General features: G+C 38.3%; 2 protein-coding genes across 4 annotated transcripts in view; one reads left to right on the plus strand and one right to left on the minus strand.

Moving 5' to 3' along the window:
• Nucleotides 1–1128: 1128 nt before the first annotated feature.
• Nucleotides 1129–5812, minus strand: LOC117302690 (uncharacterized protein C1orf194 homolog). Its single transcript, XM_033786688.1, has 4 exons — nt 5547–5812; nt 4569–4685; nt 3748–3863; nt 1129–2757 (listed from the first exon to the last, which is right to left on the minus strand). The coding sequence occupies exons 1-4, from the start codon at nt 5625–5627 to the stop codon at nt 2562–2564; spliced, it is 510 nt and encodes a 169-aa protein (XP_033642579.1). The 5' UTR covers nt 5628–5812; the 3' UTR covers nt 1129–2561.
• A 1376-nt stretch (nt 5813–7188) lies between these two features.
• Nucleotides 7189–14437, plus strand: part of LOC117307445 (UPF0577 protein KIAA1324-like homolog) — a 33414-nt gene continuing 26165 nt past the window's right edge. For all 3 annotated transcript variants that reach the window (XM_033792196.1, XM_033792197.1, XM_033792198.1), the window contains exons 1-3: nt 7189–7557; nt 9306–9429; nt 13998–14196. In XM_033792196.1, the coding sequence (XP_033648087.1) occupies nt 7387–7557; nt 9306–9429; nt 13998–14196 (494 nt within the window). In that variant the 5' untranslated portion in view covers nt 7189–7386. The remainder of the gene's footprint in view (nt 7558–9305; nt 9430–13997; nt 14197–14437) is intronic.

Genomic DNA, 14437 nt, shown 5'->3' on the forward strand with positions numbered 1-14437 from the left:
TCACTGTATGCAAAGAATCAGCACTTGAGAAAGTGTATTTCACAAGTTAGCAGGGAATTTTGGCTTAAGTACGAGTGTGTTGTCCACATTACTAGGCCTTTTGGGCTTACACAGCTTGCACAGAAATTTGGCGCTTGCACGTAAGCGGAGAATGGGTAATTAGTGCAGAATTTGGCAGAAACTGGGCCCAAGCGTGGTTTCAGTGTTTTGAAGAGTATACGCTGCATGTCTTCAGTGGACTGTTAATATGTAAAGTTAAACCCAAAGAATATACATGTACATGTAATATTAGAAAACAAGATCATAGCACCCATTATTCAAACACACAACCGGGCTGTTCAACAATGAGCATGAATCCCTATATGCCTATTGGTAAATTATGTGTACATGTAGATGACCACCTACAAAATAGTAGGAATGTTGTGAACTGGTCCATGACCTTTGTTATACCATACGATGGATCAGCGCCATATTCTCAACGGCCGGAATTGCTTCTTGTCGGACCAAAGTTAGTTTGGTGTGCAACCTCTTGTTCTATTATAAAACTCTTGGTTGAACCTTTTTGTGAGCAGTCTACAAAATGAGTATCTAATAATCTTATTGTGCCTTCTTTTAGATCTACGACTGCCTATATGTGAAAACGGGTAAATTCATCATTTTTGTATTGATGAACAAAACTAGAATTAGCTGTTAGGCAACTTTACGAACCAAAATGCAATTACGATTAATGAGCTCACATTTCACCCAAGCAGTGTCATTCTCAAAGCCCGAGTGACACTGCTAAGATGGGTCATTATTCACATATTTTGCCTTTTAATATTTACTTAAAGGAACAGTAATGGTTTTTGCTAACAAAACAGTTGCTGGCAGTGTAAGCACTTTATGTAATCCATCATATACATAAACTGACGAAGCTGTAGAAGTTTGAGTTGATCGGCCATCTAGGAGAATAGTGAAAAACCAATTACAAATTTTGCATTGCATCGATGCCAAAATAAAAATTAATAAAACGCTCACTGAGCGATTAACTCCAAACGCGAAGTTAGATTATTTATGCTCATCAAATATGATATTTCAGACATAAATATTTCAAGGGATGTTTTTTACTATCATCATCATTAGACTGTGTAAGTTTTATGTAAATCTGTGATCTTCACGATTTTTGTTTCTTACCAATTCTGTAATGTTCCTTTAAGTGTGTACAGGAGACTGTTGAACACTAATTTTTGCAAAAGGGGTAATTGCTTTACATTTTGGTGATGGGGATGGGGTAAAAGCAAGTTGTTTAGGGGTTATGTGATATGGCCCGAGTTCCTTCATCAAGGTGCCATTCGTCTTTCAACAAACATTCTAAGTAAACTATATACAATGTACATTTAAGTGTTTGTGACTCTCAGGTCTTTATGAACTTGGTTATTTTGGACATGCTGGAGGGTCCACCTAGAGCAAAATGAAACTTCAAACTATGTATGCATCGCCGTACATGTCAAATGCAATAACATGAAGCTTTACCTCTTTCATACACTAATCTGAATCTCATTCAGAACAAATACAAGAAAATTTGTTCACGCTGATTACAATGTGCATTTACAATTTCCAAAGTTTTTTTATTCAATGTATTATAAACAATCGACAATCAAATTTAACAACCTATGTCTGTCTAAGAGGCTACCGTAACGACAGTTGTCACCTTTAAGTAAAAATATTCATGAAAACGAATGTAAATGCTGAAATTAAAAAGTTTTCTATACAAAATGTACACCAGATATTAAAAACTATAACACTGTACAACTATCTTCCTATCTATCTTGTTTTGTTGTTGTCTGGTTCGGTGGTTTTAACATTTGATACTTAACGGAGACCAAACACAACAGGAAGAAATGCCTCCACAGGGGAAATCTACAGAGAGGGATGTTTCTCAAGGATTCTTTTGTACAAGTTTATGGCAGGTTAAGAAAGTTTTGTGTCAACATAAAAAATGTTGCATTCAAGAAATGCCTATTTCTCAATTGACAGATTATCTGCATTCATTTCTTTTGACAATGTAAAAAAATCACCGAAGGTAAAAAAGAATATGATCATAAGCCCTAAAAGTATATGGGTACATGTTTGCTACAACCCAGTTTCCCCCAATGTATGTCTCTGTTGTCAAAATATTTGACAAATGGGTTTAACTTCTGTTTTTTTTTTTAACAGGCATGGTATTTCTTCCTATGTAATTCAATTTTAATTTTGACCCCTATAATCAAAGGCTTGTGACCCATTTCAATTGGACACACAACATATGTACTTAAACAGGAGTTCGGACTCAAAGTAAATGCATGTGACGTCAGTGAAAGTAGGGTCGCATACCATCATGTAGGTTAGCCCTTTTACTCTGAATCTTTCTTTTTTTCAAGCGTTAAATATCTCGGGGAGTAAATATCTCAAGGGTCAAATACCTCTGGATTTACTCAAGGGTTAAATATCATGCCTGTTTTGTGCTTTCGCCTGAATTGCAGACGGTAAAGAAACTGCAGTGTGCCTTCTCTACTTAGAAACACCTATGCCTACTCTCATCTTTATGTTGTGTAGAAACCCCCGTCGTGTTTGCGCGAATAACCCGCATTGGTGGCGGCGCTGTGGTGACATCCGATGGCGCCCTTCACACTGTGGATACTCTCCTTCTTGGGTTCGTGGATCTCTGTCTCGATGGTGGGTGGATTCATGGGGTCGACCAATGAGGGTACCTCCTTCTTTCGGTTTTTCAGGACTCGCCTGTTGAACAATGAAAAGTGAAGACTGTGTGTTTATGTACATGATATTGATTTATGGGCATATTCTGCGAGGAGCATTTCAACCAATCGAGGGCGAGCATTTTTTTATCGATCTCGTGATCTCGTTTTTGTTTCGTATTGGGGCCTGTGTGACCCGGCCTTGTGTCAGTATGGTGTGGCATTGATTTTACCCATGTACTTGAACAAGACACTTTATTGCAGCGTCTCTTCACCCAGGGTTAATTGGGTACCTGTGAGGACGGAGATAGTTCTTGTGATGGATTTAGCTTGCTTCACTTTGGCAGCACTGGCTGTATACTCCGAAGGTGGTGAGAGGTTTTAGGAATGAAATAAATGAAACAGTGCCAGGGGTGAGAACCCAGGAGTGCCATGAGAGTCACTGTGTGACAGATTTTTAGTGCCAAATGTAAGAATTCTATTACTTGGGAATGAAGATGACAATGCCCTTTGTTGAATTTGATTAAAATTGTAGAAATTTGAAATTCTAAACTGTTAAAGAAAAGGTCAGAATGGTGCGCCCATCTTGTCTCCTTCCATTCAAATCAATGTACATTGTATTATCAAACTCTGAGGCTAAATCAAAATAAGTCTTGCACCTTTTCATGAAACAATAGAGGGAAAGTACCCATTCAGGATAAAGAATCTGATATTAATGCAGAGGCCGTAATTAAGTATATTTTCATGGTAGTCAGCAGGGCTAGTAACCCAGAATTGTTATAAATAGTAGCCCTGAGGAGATTTTTGAAGCCCCAAAAACACATTACATCTTGAGTCACCGTACAAATTGGTCATTTTTCAATACCAGCAGCTCATTGTTTCTGATGCTGATTTTCGCATTATTTTTCTACTAGCCCGCCGGGCTATCAAACTGGAATAATGAGTAGCCCAGGTGTAAATCTGGTAGTCCCAGGCTAGTGGTTTAGTGGCAATTTCAACCCCTGTAATGGGTCCCAAACACCCTGTAACTCACCCGTGGTTTTCACCTATCGTCTCTGGTTGTACGAGGGTCTCGTTCTTGGATTTGAGGAAAGCACCGTGATGGTCGTAGTCTGCCTTGAGGACGAAATCTAGACTGTCACGAGGAGCCTATTAAAAAAAGAAGAAAAAAAGAAAATTATTGACAAATCTAAAGAGAGGTTCCAAGGTCTAACTGACTTTTGGGATGCACTTTTGTTTTCCACATGAAAATGGTGTAAAATAGCATTATTATTTTATAGGGGCCTTACTCACACATAAATCCTATATACTCATTCTCTTCGCTCATTATTCATTTTTAACTCATTGTATTTCCGCTGAACTACCTAGTGCCAGAGTAGCTGTCATGTCTTATGCATGTTCCTCTGTCCTTTTGTTTGCCTGTCTGTCTATTTGTCTGTCTGGCTGTTTTTTACAAGCTTCTGCTTATCAAAACAGCCCGATACTCTATTTGTTACAGTTACCCTGCTTACTGCTACTTAATGTTATTTTTGCTTTACTCCATAGTTTATACATGTAATTGTAATTATTTTTCATGGAAGTATGGTAATAAATCAAGTAAAATTTCAAACATGTTGTCATCTGACAGCAAAAACAAATAGGTCTGTACATAGATCGTATCGCGACTCCCGCCTGGCTGATTTTTCTCAGTTGACGAAAGACATTGTGGGAAGGAAAAGGGGGCATTATAAGCCCCCTTTTCCTTTCCACAATGCCTTGCGACAATTGAGAAAAATCAGCTTGGCCGGAGTCGCGATAAGGTTTATTCCAAAGAGGAATTTCTCAGCCAGTCAAAACGTTTATTGTTCCTCTTACTTTGGGGTCGTAATGGAAGACCTCTCTTCTAGCGCTAGCCAGGGTACTTGTTGTGTTGAGTCGTTTCCATGGGTCTGTCTGTTGAGCTAGATGTGTTGGCTGAGTGTACGGTTGTTTCTGTAAAATAAAACATCCAAATAGTTTAACAAACTACTGAATCGAGGGTTCTTACATAGTGACCAACCTTTAATGTAATGTTGGCTTTGAGTTTGATACCATTGTAGTATTACTTTGTAAACAAGGCGTTTCTCAACCATTCCTAAATATAAGTGTTTTTTATAAAAACAACTTCAAAACATGAACAATGCCAAACTGCAGCTGGTACTTACAAATAAAAGTCTCATACTAATACACATTAAATGACACTTGCATACCTTGCTTAGTTGCATAAGGGTAATATATTTCCTTTTATTATTTGTTTAGTAATTGACGTGTTTCCTCTTTGTTGTTGACTTACAGCGAATTAAAAAATACACCCAGCCAGACCCAGGCTTATCATTTGTTGACAGTTAGACTTAGACTTTTAGACTAGAGTTGGCATCATGTTTTTTTTCTTTTTTCTAAGACTAATCAGTCATATTTTGTGTATTATAACTTTGAATTTAAACCTTAAATCTACTTCAATTTTGTACACACACAAGTCACACATTGTACAAAAACAGTCAGTTTGCCAATATTGAATATGGTCATAATACTATAGTCCTGCAATCTTCCCAATCTAAAATTCCAACACCCTTTATGAAGTTGAATTACAATTTTTTTACATCAGGTAAAGTTTGTAAAGTTCTGGGTTTTTTTCTTTCTTTGTTTAACTACTTACTATATTACTAACTAAGCCCCATGGGCTTTTATGGCCTAACTCATCATATGAAGGCCATGGTTACGGTAGTATAGACTCGATGCAAATAATCTTTAAACAACAATCTTTCCTCAGTGATGAAGGTTGAAAAACAGAATTGGCCAATCGTAGTTAATTACCTCTAAAGTATTCGTTCCCATAAAGTTATCATCGTTCTGTAGAGTTGGGAAGGGGTACGGATCTCTTGTGGAAACCTCCATTGCTGATTTTCGGCTGTGTCTTTCTCCCTCTCTTCGTAGTATTTCAGAAGATTTTAAGAAGTTTTTTTGACGACAGAGATAACGAAGGATGGCGCCGAAAAGATTCTTTTAACGTACTACCGGTTAACTGTGTGTGTGCAACAAGTGTGTCTTGCTTTTTTGTCGAGCTTGAACACACACACACCTACGACGTAGCTCAACAAAAACATGCGTGAAAACAATGGTCGTCAAGACAACTGGCATCGCAAATTTTATAGAGGGCGCTGTTATACGGCTCTGCACACACAGCGCACAGAGCCGTTCTACACCAATGCACAACACAAACACAACATGAACAAACGTTTTTACATACGTGTCCCCCGGCCCCCTCGACTCTTTGATCTTCCTCATGATCTTTCCGTGCTATTTTGGTTTACTCACGCTCAATACTCGAGGCCTTTTGTTTTGTGTCGGAAATTATTTATCGGACCGGATTGTAAACCTGTCCTGCTGCTGGTGGTGTGTTAACGCAAACAATTGTTTTATTTTATTGTTTCGTTTTTTGTACCCGATAAGGGCGTGGCAGAACCCCCGATTTACCCCGACTCATGGATCAAACTGACAACATTGTTAATCTTTATGCCAAGCTAGTAGCATATAAGCTAAATCATAGAGCAAGACAAATTGATTTATTTCCCTAACATGTAAAGCTCTGAATAAAGGGCGTGTGGAGACCATCCAAACTCACCCAACGCAAACATAATCCCTATGGTCAGCAACCCGGGTTCGGGTTCGGGTTCTGGCTGGTGACATGGAACTTATGATATTAATACACGTCCAGAGTGTGAATTGGGCATCATCTTAAACTGATGTGAAAATCATATTATTTGTCCAGTCCTTCTTTTGTTGCCGTTACGTTCCAGGATGCTACTTTACATACACCCCCCCCCCCCCCCCCCCCGTAGGCCTAGCCTACCTGCCGTTAAGAGCAAGGCTAGGCCCGGAAAAAGCTGTCGCTTGATGACTGATGAGGGAGGCTTGGTGCTTGCTCTGTATTCTGTGGTGTGCTCGCCAGGCCTCAGTTTCGGATAAGTTGCGTGGCGAATTATTTAGGACCCGGAAAGAAACTACAAGCGGGCCTGGAACTCGTGATTTCTTTTGCAAGAAGAGCCCAGTTCTGGCTCTGATATAGCCCCGGCCCCATGCCCATCCAATCCGCAAGGATACCGAGTGGATTGGACCGATTTGGGGCTAGCTCTGATAGTGATAGGTATTTAATATAATTGAAAATTTGCAGAAAATTAAGAATTTTGTTTAAACATGTTAATACGATTGTTTTACTTGATTCGGCCGCCCACCAACTGACTCGGAAAACTAATGAGGTGCGCAAAAACTTTTTTCGAGTCATCGCAATATTTTCTTGTGCGGATACTGTACGTCGCATGTAAAAAGATACTGCACATAAATTGTAGGGATAACACCAGACTGGAGAAAATAAATGCACAGCCTCGTTCCCACAAAAGTGTTTTTCTACGATGCGATAATAATACTATGTTCGAGCGAGGAGGCTAGCTGACGGCTGCTGAATGGGGTGCGCCACTTAAATACGTATGCAGAGCAATATTATTGCAGAGCCAGCATATTGTCGAATTACCTCTTTCATCCAGATTTTCATCTCTTTTTCTTCTGAAACCATTGGACATTACCCGGATTACCGTGAAGACAGCTATTCTACGTCCGAATTTTGTTTTGGCCTTTTTAAAAGGACCGAAAATCAATCATGACACAGGCACAGTCTGTCCGAGATAGAAATGCCAGCAGATGGCAGCCATTTTTATCAAGGACCATTGTTTGTGCTATTTTTGTCGTTTTAATTGCCCAGTCTACAGCGGCTGGAGGTGACATTGTGGAAGAATCGAAACGAAAACAGGACAAACCTACTTGTGCTCCAGTAAGTTAATATACTAATTTCGTACATAAATAGTTTCACAAATTAGTGTTAACTGGACTTTTTTGTGTACATTTTGTATTTGTAAATTTGTGTTTCTATTTATTTGTATTTGTGTAAATTGTAAGGTTAATTGTAAATAAGTGTAGTGTACTGTTGAAGTTGTTACTTTTGTTTAATGTATTAAAAATAATATTTAACTTATATTTGAATAAACTTATAAAGGAACATGTTGCCTTGGGTCGGACGAGTTGGTCTATAAAAACTTACATGTGTAAAGCGTTCTTAACCATTTACGACATACAGGTATGAAATGCATATTAATTAGTTTTTAAAAGTAGAATACAATTTTCCACACAAATTTGCCCCGAAATTGCACGGTTTAACACAGTCGGCCATTTTTGACTCCCATAAATGGCCGATCGTGTTACTGTAGTCTAGAGGTAAAAGGAAAACTGGCAATTTCGAGGCATGTGTGCTTGAATCATTATATTCTACTTTTACAACATCTTTCTACCAATGCCTTTTATATCAAATGGTCACACTAATTTCCTTCCTCCATGGTCACACACACTTTTCAAAGACCAACTCGACCAATCCAAGGCAACATGTAACATAGCAATGTTGGGCGCTATCAGTTAATCTCCGCGATCAACCGATCGCGCTGCGCTATCGACCGTTCGTGCTGCGCTATTGGAGTATCTATTGGTTGCGCAGCAATCGGTCGATCACGCAACATTCGGCAACGAACATGTGCGATCAACCGATCGTGCGGGAATGGCTCGGCGCGATCGGCCGATTGTGCAGGAATGGTTTTGCGCGATCGGCAGGAATTGTTTGGCGGCCGATGTGCAGGGGCCGAATTCAGATTGATCGTAACTGCTAATCAATCAAAATTGCTAACTAAAGTGTGACGTCACAATACAAATCACTATGGTGATACTGAAAATTTGTCTTGCAATGAATTTTATTGCTTTGATCGCCCCCAGTAGGAATGGTTTACCTGCCGATCGGGCGAACGCACGAAACCATTCCTGCATGATTGGTTGATCGCGCAAACCCATTCCTGCATGATCGGTCGATCGCGCAAAAATTTTCCTGCACGATCGGTCGATCGCGCAAAACTTTTCCTGCAAGATCGGTCGATCGTGCAAAGCCTTTCCTGCACGATCGGCTAATCACAGAAAAAAAATACTCGCAGCGCGATCGGTCAATCGCGCAAAGATATTCATTGCGCGATCGGCGCGATGGCTGCGCGACCAAATTGATCTTTCGATAGCGCAGCGCGATTGGTTGATCGCGCAGATTGACCGATCGCGCCCAACAGCAACATTGCTCATTTAGTTTACCTTTAAAATAATCCATCTGCTTGTATTCCCTTAATTCTCTTATTACATGTATTATTTATTCCTCCATCAACCCATCTCAACCAGCCAGGGGTTGATTGAAGTCCTAACTTTGGACCGGTCCTGAGAGAGTTATGAAAAACTTAAGACTACTCCGAAGCTAGGATGAGTAACTCGTCTTTACTTAGGACTAGTCATATGTAGGAGCCACGTAAATAGTGCCAATACAGTACAATACGCTAGACTCCCTCCGCTTCTTGGCTCTACGCCCATAAAGCCTCTCGGTAGATGTGATTACTTTTCCAATAGAAACTTGCGTGTTTTGCCAAAACAAATTCCCAATCAATAATCATTGCTTCGAAACTTCCTTTACACTGACTTTGCCAATATCTTGTGGTTTTACAGTCGGATTTCCATTATGAATACACCGAATGTGACAAGAATGGGGTGAGATGGCGTGTTTCTGTTCCAGAGCCAGATTTCTGCGTGGGAGGATCCCCCGAAGCGCCTAAGAGGGCCGTTGACTGCAGTAAGTTGAACAATTTATTTAATATTTTGGAGAGCTGCAAGTCCAATTTTTAACTTTTCGCTCATTTACCTAATCAGTACAGTAGTCGTGGACGACAATTTCAAGTTTAAACGCATCAAATTCATGGACATTAGCCTCTCCTCACCTTTTTTTCGATTGGTTATTCATTTCATTTAATTTCATTTATTATTTTCACAGGTAAAAAGGCAGAATACAAAACCAATAAAAAGATTGAAAGAAAACATACACGTAGGGGCCTACCGTAAACATAGGAGAGAAATAAAAAAGTAGCACCCCTGATGGATTTCAAAAAAAGTATTATCAACTAAATTACTATCAAGTTAATTTCCTGATGCCTGTGCATATTATGAAACAGACGATATAAAAGAACATTATTTATGGACATAAAATAACATGGCTAACATTAGGCCTATAAAAATAATAGATCATGGTGATCATAACTCAATCCAACAATATATTATTCATCAATATAATATATTCTGTAAAATGGCCATTGGATGATGAGGGATATTTTTACTTAAAATCTTTCCACAGATTTTTAAAACTATGTTAGAAACAGCAGGTGCCATAAATGCAGATTTATTATGCAAAGTGCGCGTCTCCATTTTTACGAGCTACTGTATGGAGGCAACAAAGGGCTTTGTCTCTACGTCTACATACATACACGTAGTCATTGTGTTGGTTCCCTTTGAAATGTTCCAGTACATTCCTCATTGAGGTGCCCTTTACCTAGGAAGAACTAACTGTCTTGCCTTTACTAGAATGAACTGGCCTGAAACTATTGGTTCACTTTTTTGTTGTGTTGAACCATGTCACTTGAGATAATGAATTCACTGGCAACCAGTTCAATTGACTATTACAACAACTCAAAGAACAAAGAATTTTATTTTTACTGAGACAAGAAACAGTTAGAAAACTGTTTGACTTTTGCATGCAGTGGAGATGGTTATCTTACATACTGTACGTGTAGGTTTAGGTTGGCTCAGTTTGTTTTCTTCCCCTGCCTTTCACCCCTATGGACCCAGGTTCGAATCCCAAAGCCTTGCAATGTAAATTGGGTTTTTAGCCCCTAGTACGTTTGTTATTGGTGGGTTTCAATAGTACACAATGAAAGGCCATGGCCTCTGTTGCCCCTGGTCTTTGGCTTAGTGCCCTTCCAAATTTCCCCAATAGACTTTAAGATTTTCCAAGGTAAATGCCTTTATCAAAATGAAATTAGCCTTGCCCTCTCAAAGACAAATAATTCCATTATGTACAGAGTGCATGTACTGCATACAAACATGAAGAGCCAGCTTGGATTTTGTGCTTGATGTACCTTCTGAGTGGCACTGTAATGAAAGTTTGCCAGATGGTAGAGATAGATAGCGCCTTAGCGCAGGCAAATTAATTACTTCTCGTTATTACATGTGCTGGGCTTGCGCTTCTTTGTTCAGTGTTTATCATTATTTTGCCCTACACTCACCATGCAAATGATGCATTGTGTACACAAACATGTAATTCAAGTCTTGCACTGAATTTGATTGATATTCATCATTATTATAATAAGTAGACAGTGAATGGCTTTGCAGTCTGGATTCTGGAAGCAAAGTTGTTCCTTTTCTGTCTTATTATTATTATTCTTTTGTGTATTTTTGTTTGTTACATGTGTGATGTACAATTAAGTTTGCGATTGAATCAATTATAATTTGCTTGTAATTGTGTCAATCACATGTTTGTATAATGTGCAGAGAGTTTTATATCACATGTACATTGTACAACTGTACATCACGTTCACATACTAGCAAAATGCTTACAATTCTTTAAGGCAGTTTTAAATCTCAATTACTTTCTCAAATTTTACGTAATTTGTGTCCAAAGGGGCATCACATGTATGTGTGGGATTATGTGCACATTGTATCTTTGTATCTTTAAAAAAGATAAGTTCTTACAGGCTACATTGTACAATAGATCAGGGCTGGTTGTATACATGCATTGACATGTACACAACTACTTCCATGGTATGAGGCCTATTGCATTTAATGTACAATTATCAAAGCTGGCTTTTACTACTCATCTTTTGTATCATAATGGCCTACATGTATTTTATACATGATATGTATCCCTAATTATCACAGCCTGTTAAAGTGTTATTATAATTTTAATATCTCAGATTTGGTGTTCCATATGACTAGATGGCTGGGAGTAATGAGTCATTGCTATGCTCACAAGAAGAGACGCGTACAATGTAATAGTATGCACTTGTACAAGGTACATACACTACATGTACGTGTACGTAAACAGATGTGTTTGATGTACACAAACCTACGGTACAGCTTGAATGAACATAAAAGTACATTCAAATTGTACATTGTACATAATACACAGCAATCTCCCCTTAACTTAATGTGTCACTCTGGTTTAATATCTCAATGTTGGAAATCAGTTAGGAATTGTTGATTTGTAGAATCTTCAAACGCCCCCATGGCTGTATAATTGCTCATGAATCAAGTCAGTGGGTGCATAGAGCAAAAAGTCTTTGCTCTATGGTGGGTGCATGTACATGTATTTCTCTTGAGAATTGGTAATGTACATAGTATGAATTGTTGTATGTTTTCCCCAAATAATTAGCAAGGTCACTGACAAGGTCAACCAAGTGTTTTGTTGTGCTGTTACAGGGTTCTAAAATGTACTGTATTTCGCCTTGGCAATAGTCTCCTTTCCAGCAATTTTCAATGCATTGTAATTATTTTTTAGCAAGGTACAGGTACATGTACATGTCCATAGGCAATGCAGCTGGGTAAACCAGTTCACTTTACAATGCAACAAAATCCTCTTTTGGTGCCATACACACATTGCATTGTCACTCTCTTTGTAAACAAAGGTATAGATGCTGGTAGTTCCAAATGAAATGGTTGTCATTTCAGGGAAGCCAAACCAATGGGCCACATAATGTCAAGTGTACTCTACACATGGCGTACTTTTAGGCCTGGCAAAATTACACGTAGGGTATTAAAGCATCCCTTGATTGGGTTTACATACATGTACATGTGTCAACCTTGCAAGTTGCACTTGGCCTGCCTGCATAAATCTTGCCTATGATTTTTGTATGGTATATATACATTATGTACGAACAATGTACTTGGTATCACATCAAGTTTAGTAATAATAACCAATTAATGAAGGAAACTGACTCGAGTAAATTTGTGTTAAATTTTGGGGTTGAACAAAGACAAATTGACGAGTCAGAGCCATGAAAGTGGAATTTGAAATGTGACCTCCGGGTAGTGTGCTGGAGGTCTCAGGATCAAACTCTGCTTTAGTATTTTTCTTTGGTCAAATTTATCATTGATTGTTAAGCTTAATTAAATCATTTTCTATAACTTTTTGTATCATTCCTTTTATTTATAACTGATGAAGTATTTTGTTTTTTTTTATCGGGATTTTTACTGAAATTGTTAATGTTAATATTTTGTTATAATATTTTTTCCTGACACAAAAAAAAGTGTAAGGGCATGAAGGGTAAAAACAATTAACATATTATTTATCCCTGATGCAAAAAACAGCATTATATATTGATGTATTCATAACTTGTTGACGTGAAGGCCGAAATGAATTTCCAGTGAAAGATAATTAAGTCAATTGAATCAAAGTGCATTGAAATGAAGTTAATTGAATGCACTGGTTTTTTTTTTAACTCTTTGACAAAGACAAAGGCCCTAGGGCATTGTAAAGTTTCTCATAGACTTCAAGATTTTTCCAATTTGGGTAAAGAAAATTACATTTGCCTCTGGAAGTAAGCTTGGGCGATATCGATTTATTTTATTCACGATATATCGCCGACAATATATCGCGATATTCGATATAATCGCGATTAATGAAATTTGACATCATCAGTCTTAAAACTCCAAGTGAAAGTTGTAGAAGAGACAGTCCTAGCATAAGAGAGGTGTTCTAATGACCTATTCTTCTGGTTTTACTCCAAACCTATGGGGTGCAAGATGTCTCAGCTAGCAAATACATCGCGATATTTAATCGATATATGGCGATATATCGATATTTCGATTAAAACCAAATCCATCCGATATCGAAATCGTGTCCAAATTAATATCGCGATATTCGATAATATCGTGATATCGCCCAAGCTTATCTGGAAGATGAAATTCCAGACCTAAGCAGGACTTACATGTACACAAGAGACACAAATGTCCACAGATTTACAATTTATGTACATTTAAACTTACGCAGTTTGAAGGTAATGATGTTAGAAAGCTTCCCTTCAAATATTATTTGCTGAGGTGCTGTAGTTTCATACAAATATTTTTTGTCTCAGTGAGACAACAATTGTTTTAGCATAATGTACAACAGTTTTACGTGACACTCCTGAAAACATTGGTCTGTAATTCTGTTTCTCAAGAACTTGAGGACTAACATAGGTAAATTAAATTACTTATACATAGATGAAGATCTTCATTCACACTGAGTAGGGATTCATGTCGTGGCAAAACAAAACTTGATCTACAAAAGGTATCAAAACCCCTTTCTGACAAGGACTATCGATTTACTCCTAGATTTCTCATGTGGCCCTGGGGAGTACCTGGACAAGGATGACAGCCAGCAGTGTCAGAAGTGCCCAGTGGGTACCTTCTCACTGGGTGGAGGGGAGCTGTTTCAAGATTGGACCACCCTTCCTGAAGGGTTCCTTTTGGTTGAAGAGACGGCGGAACCAGACTACGGAATGATGGACAACGATGAAAGACCATGCAATCAGTGAGTGCTCCTTCTTCATTCATTGTATTGAAATTATTATATAGTGGACACTATTGGTAATTACTCAAAATAATTATTAGCATAAAACCTTGCTTGGTAATGAGTAATGGAGAGAGATTGATAGTATAAAACATTTTCCACGAATTTGATTTTGTGATCTCAGAATTAGATTTTGAGGTCTCAAAATCAAGCATCTGAAAGCACACAACTTCGTGTGACAAGGTTTTTTTTTTTTTCTTCA

This window comes from Asterias rubens, chromosome 2 (assembly GCF_902459465.1).
Source record: "Asterias rubens chromosome 2, eAstRub1.3, whole genome shotgun sequence".
Lineage (NCBI taxonomy): Eukaryota > Metazoa > Echinodermata > Asteroidea > Forcipulatida > Asteriidae > Asterias > Asterias rubens.

Coding starts and splice junctions, on each gene's coding strand:
- LOC117302690 (XM_033786688.1), bottom strand. CDS start 5,627: ATGGAGGTTTCCACAAGAGATCCGTACCCCTTCCCAACTCTACAGAAC. Junction 3,864..4,568: donor TCTTCCATTACGACCCCAAA/GTAAGAGGAACA, acceptor TTTTTTTAATAG/GCTCCTCGTGACAGTCTAGA. Junction 2,758..3,747: donor ACGATAGGTGAAAACCACGG/GTGAGTTACAGG, acceptor ATTGTTCAACAG/GCGAGTCCTGAAAAACCGAA.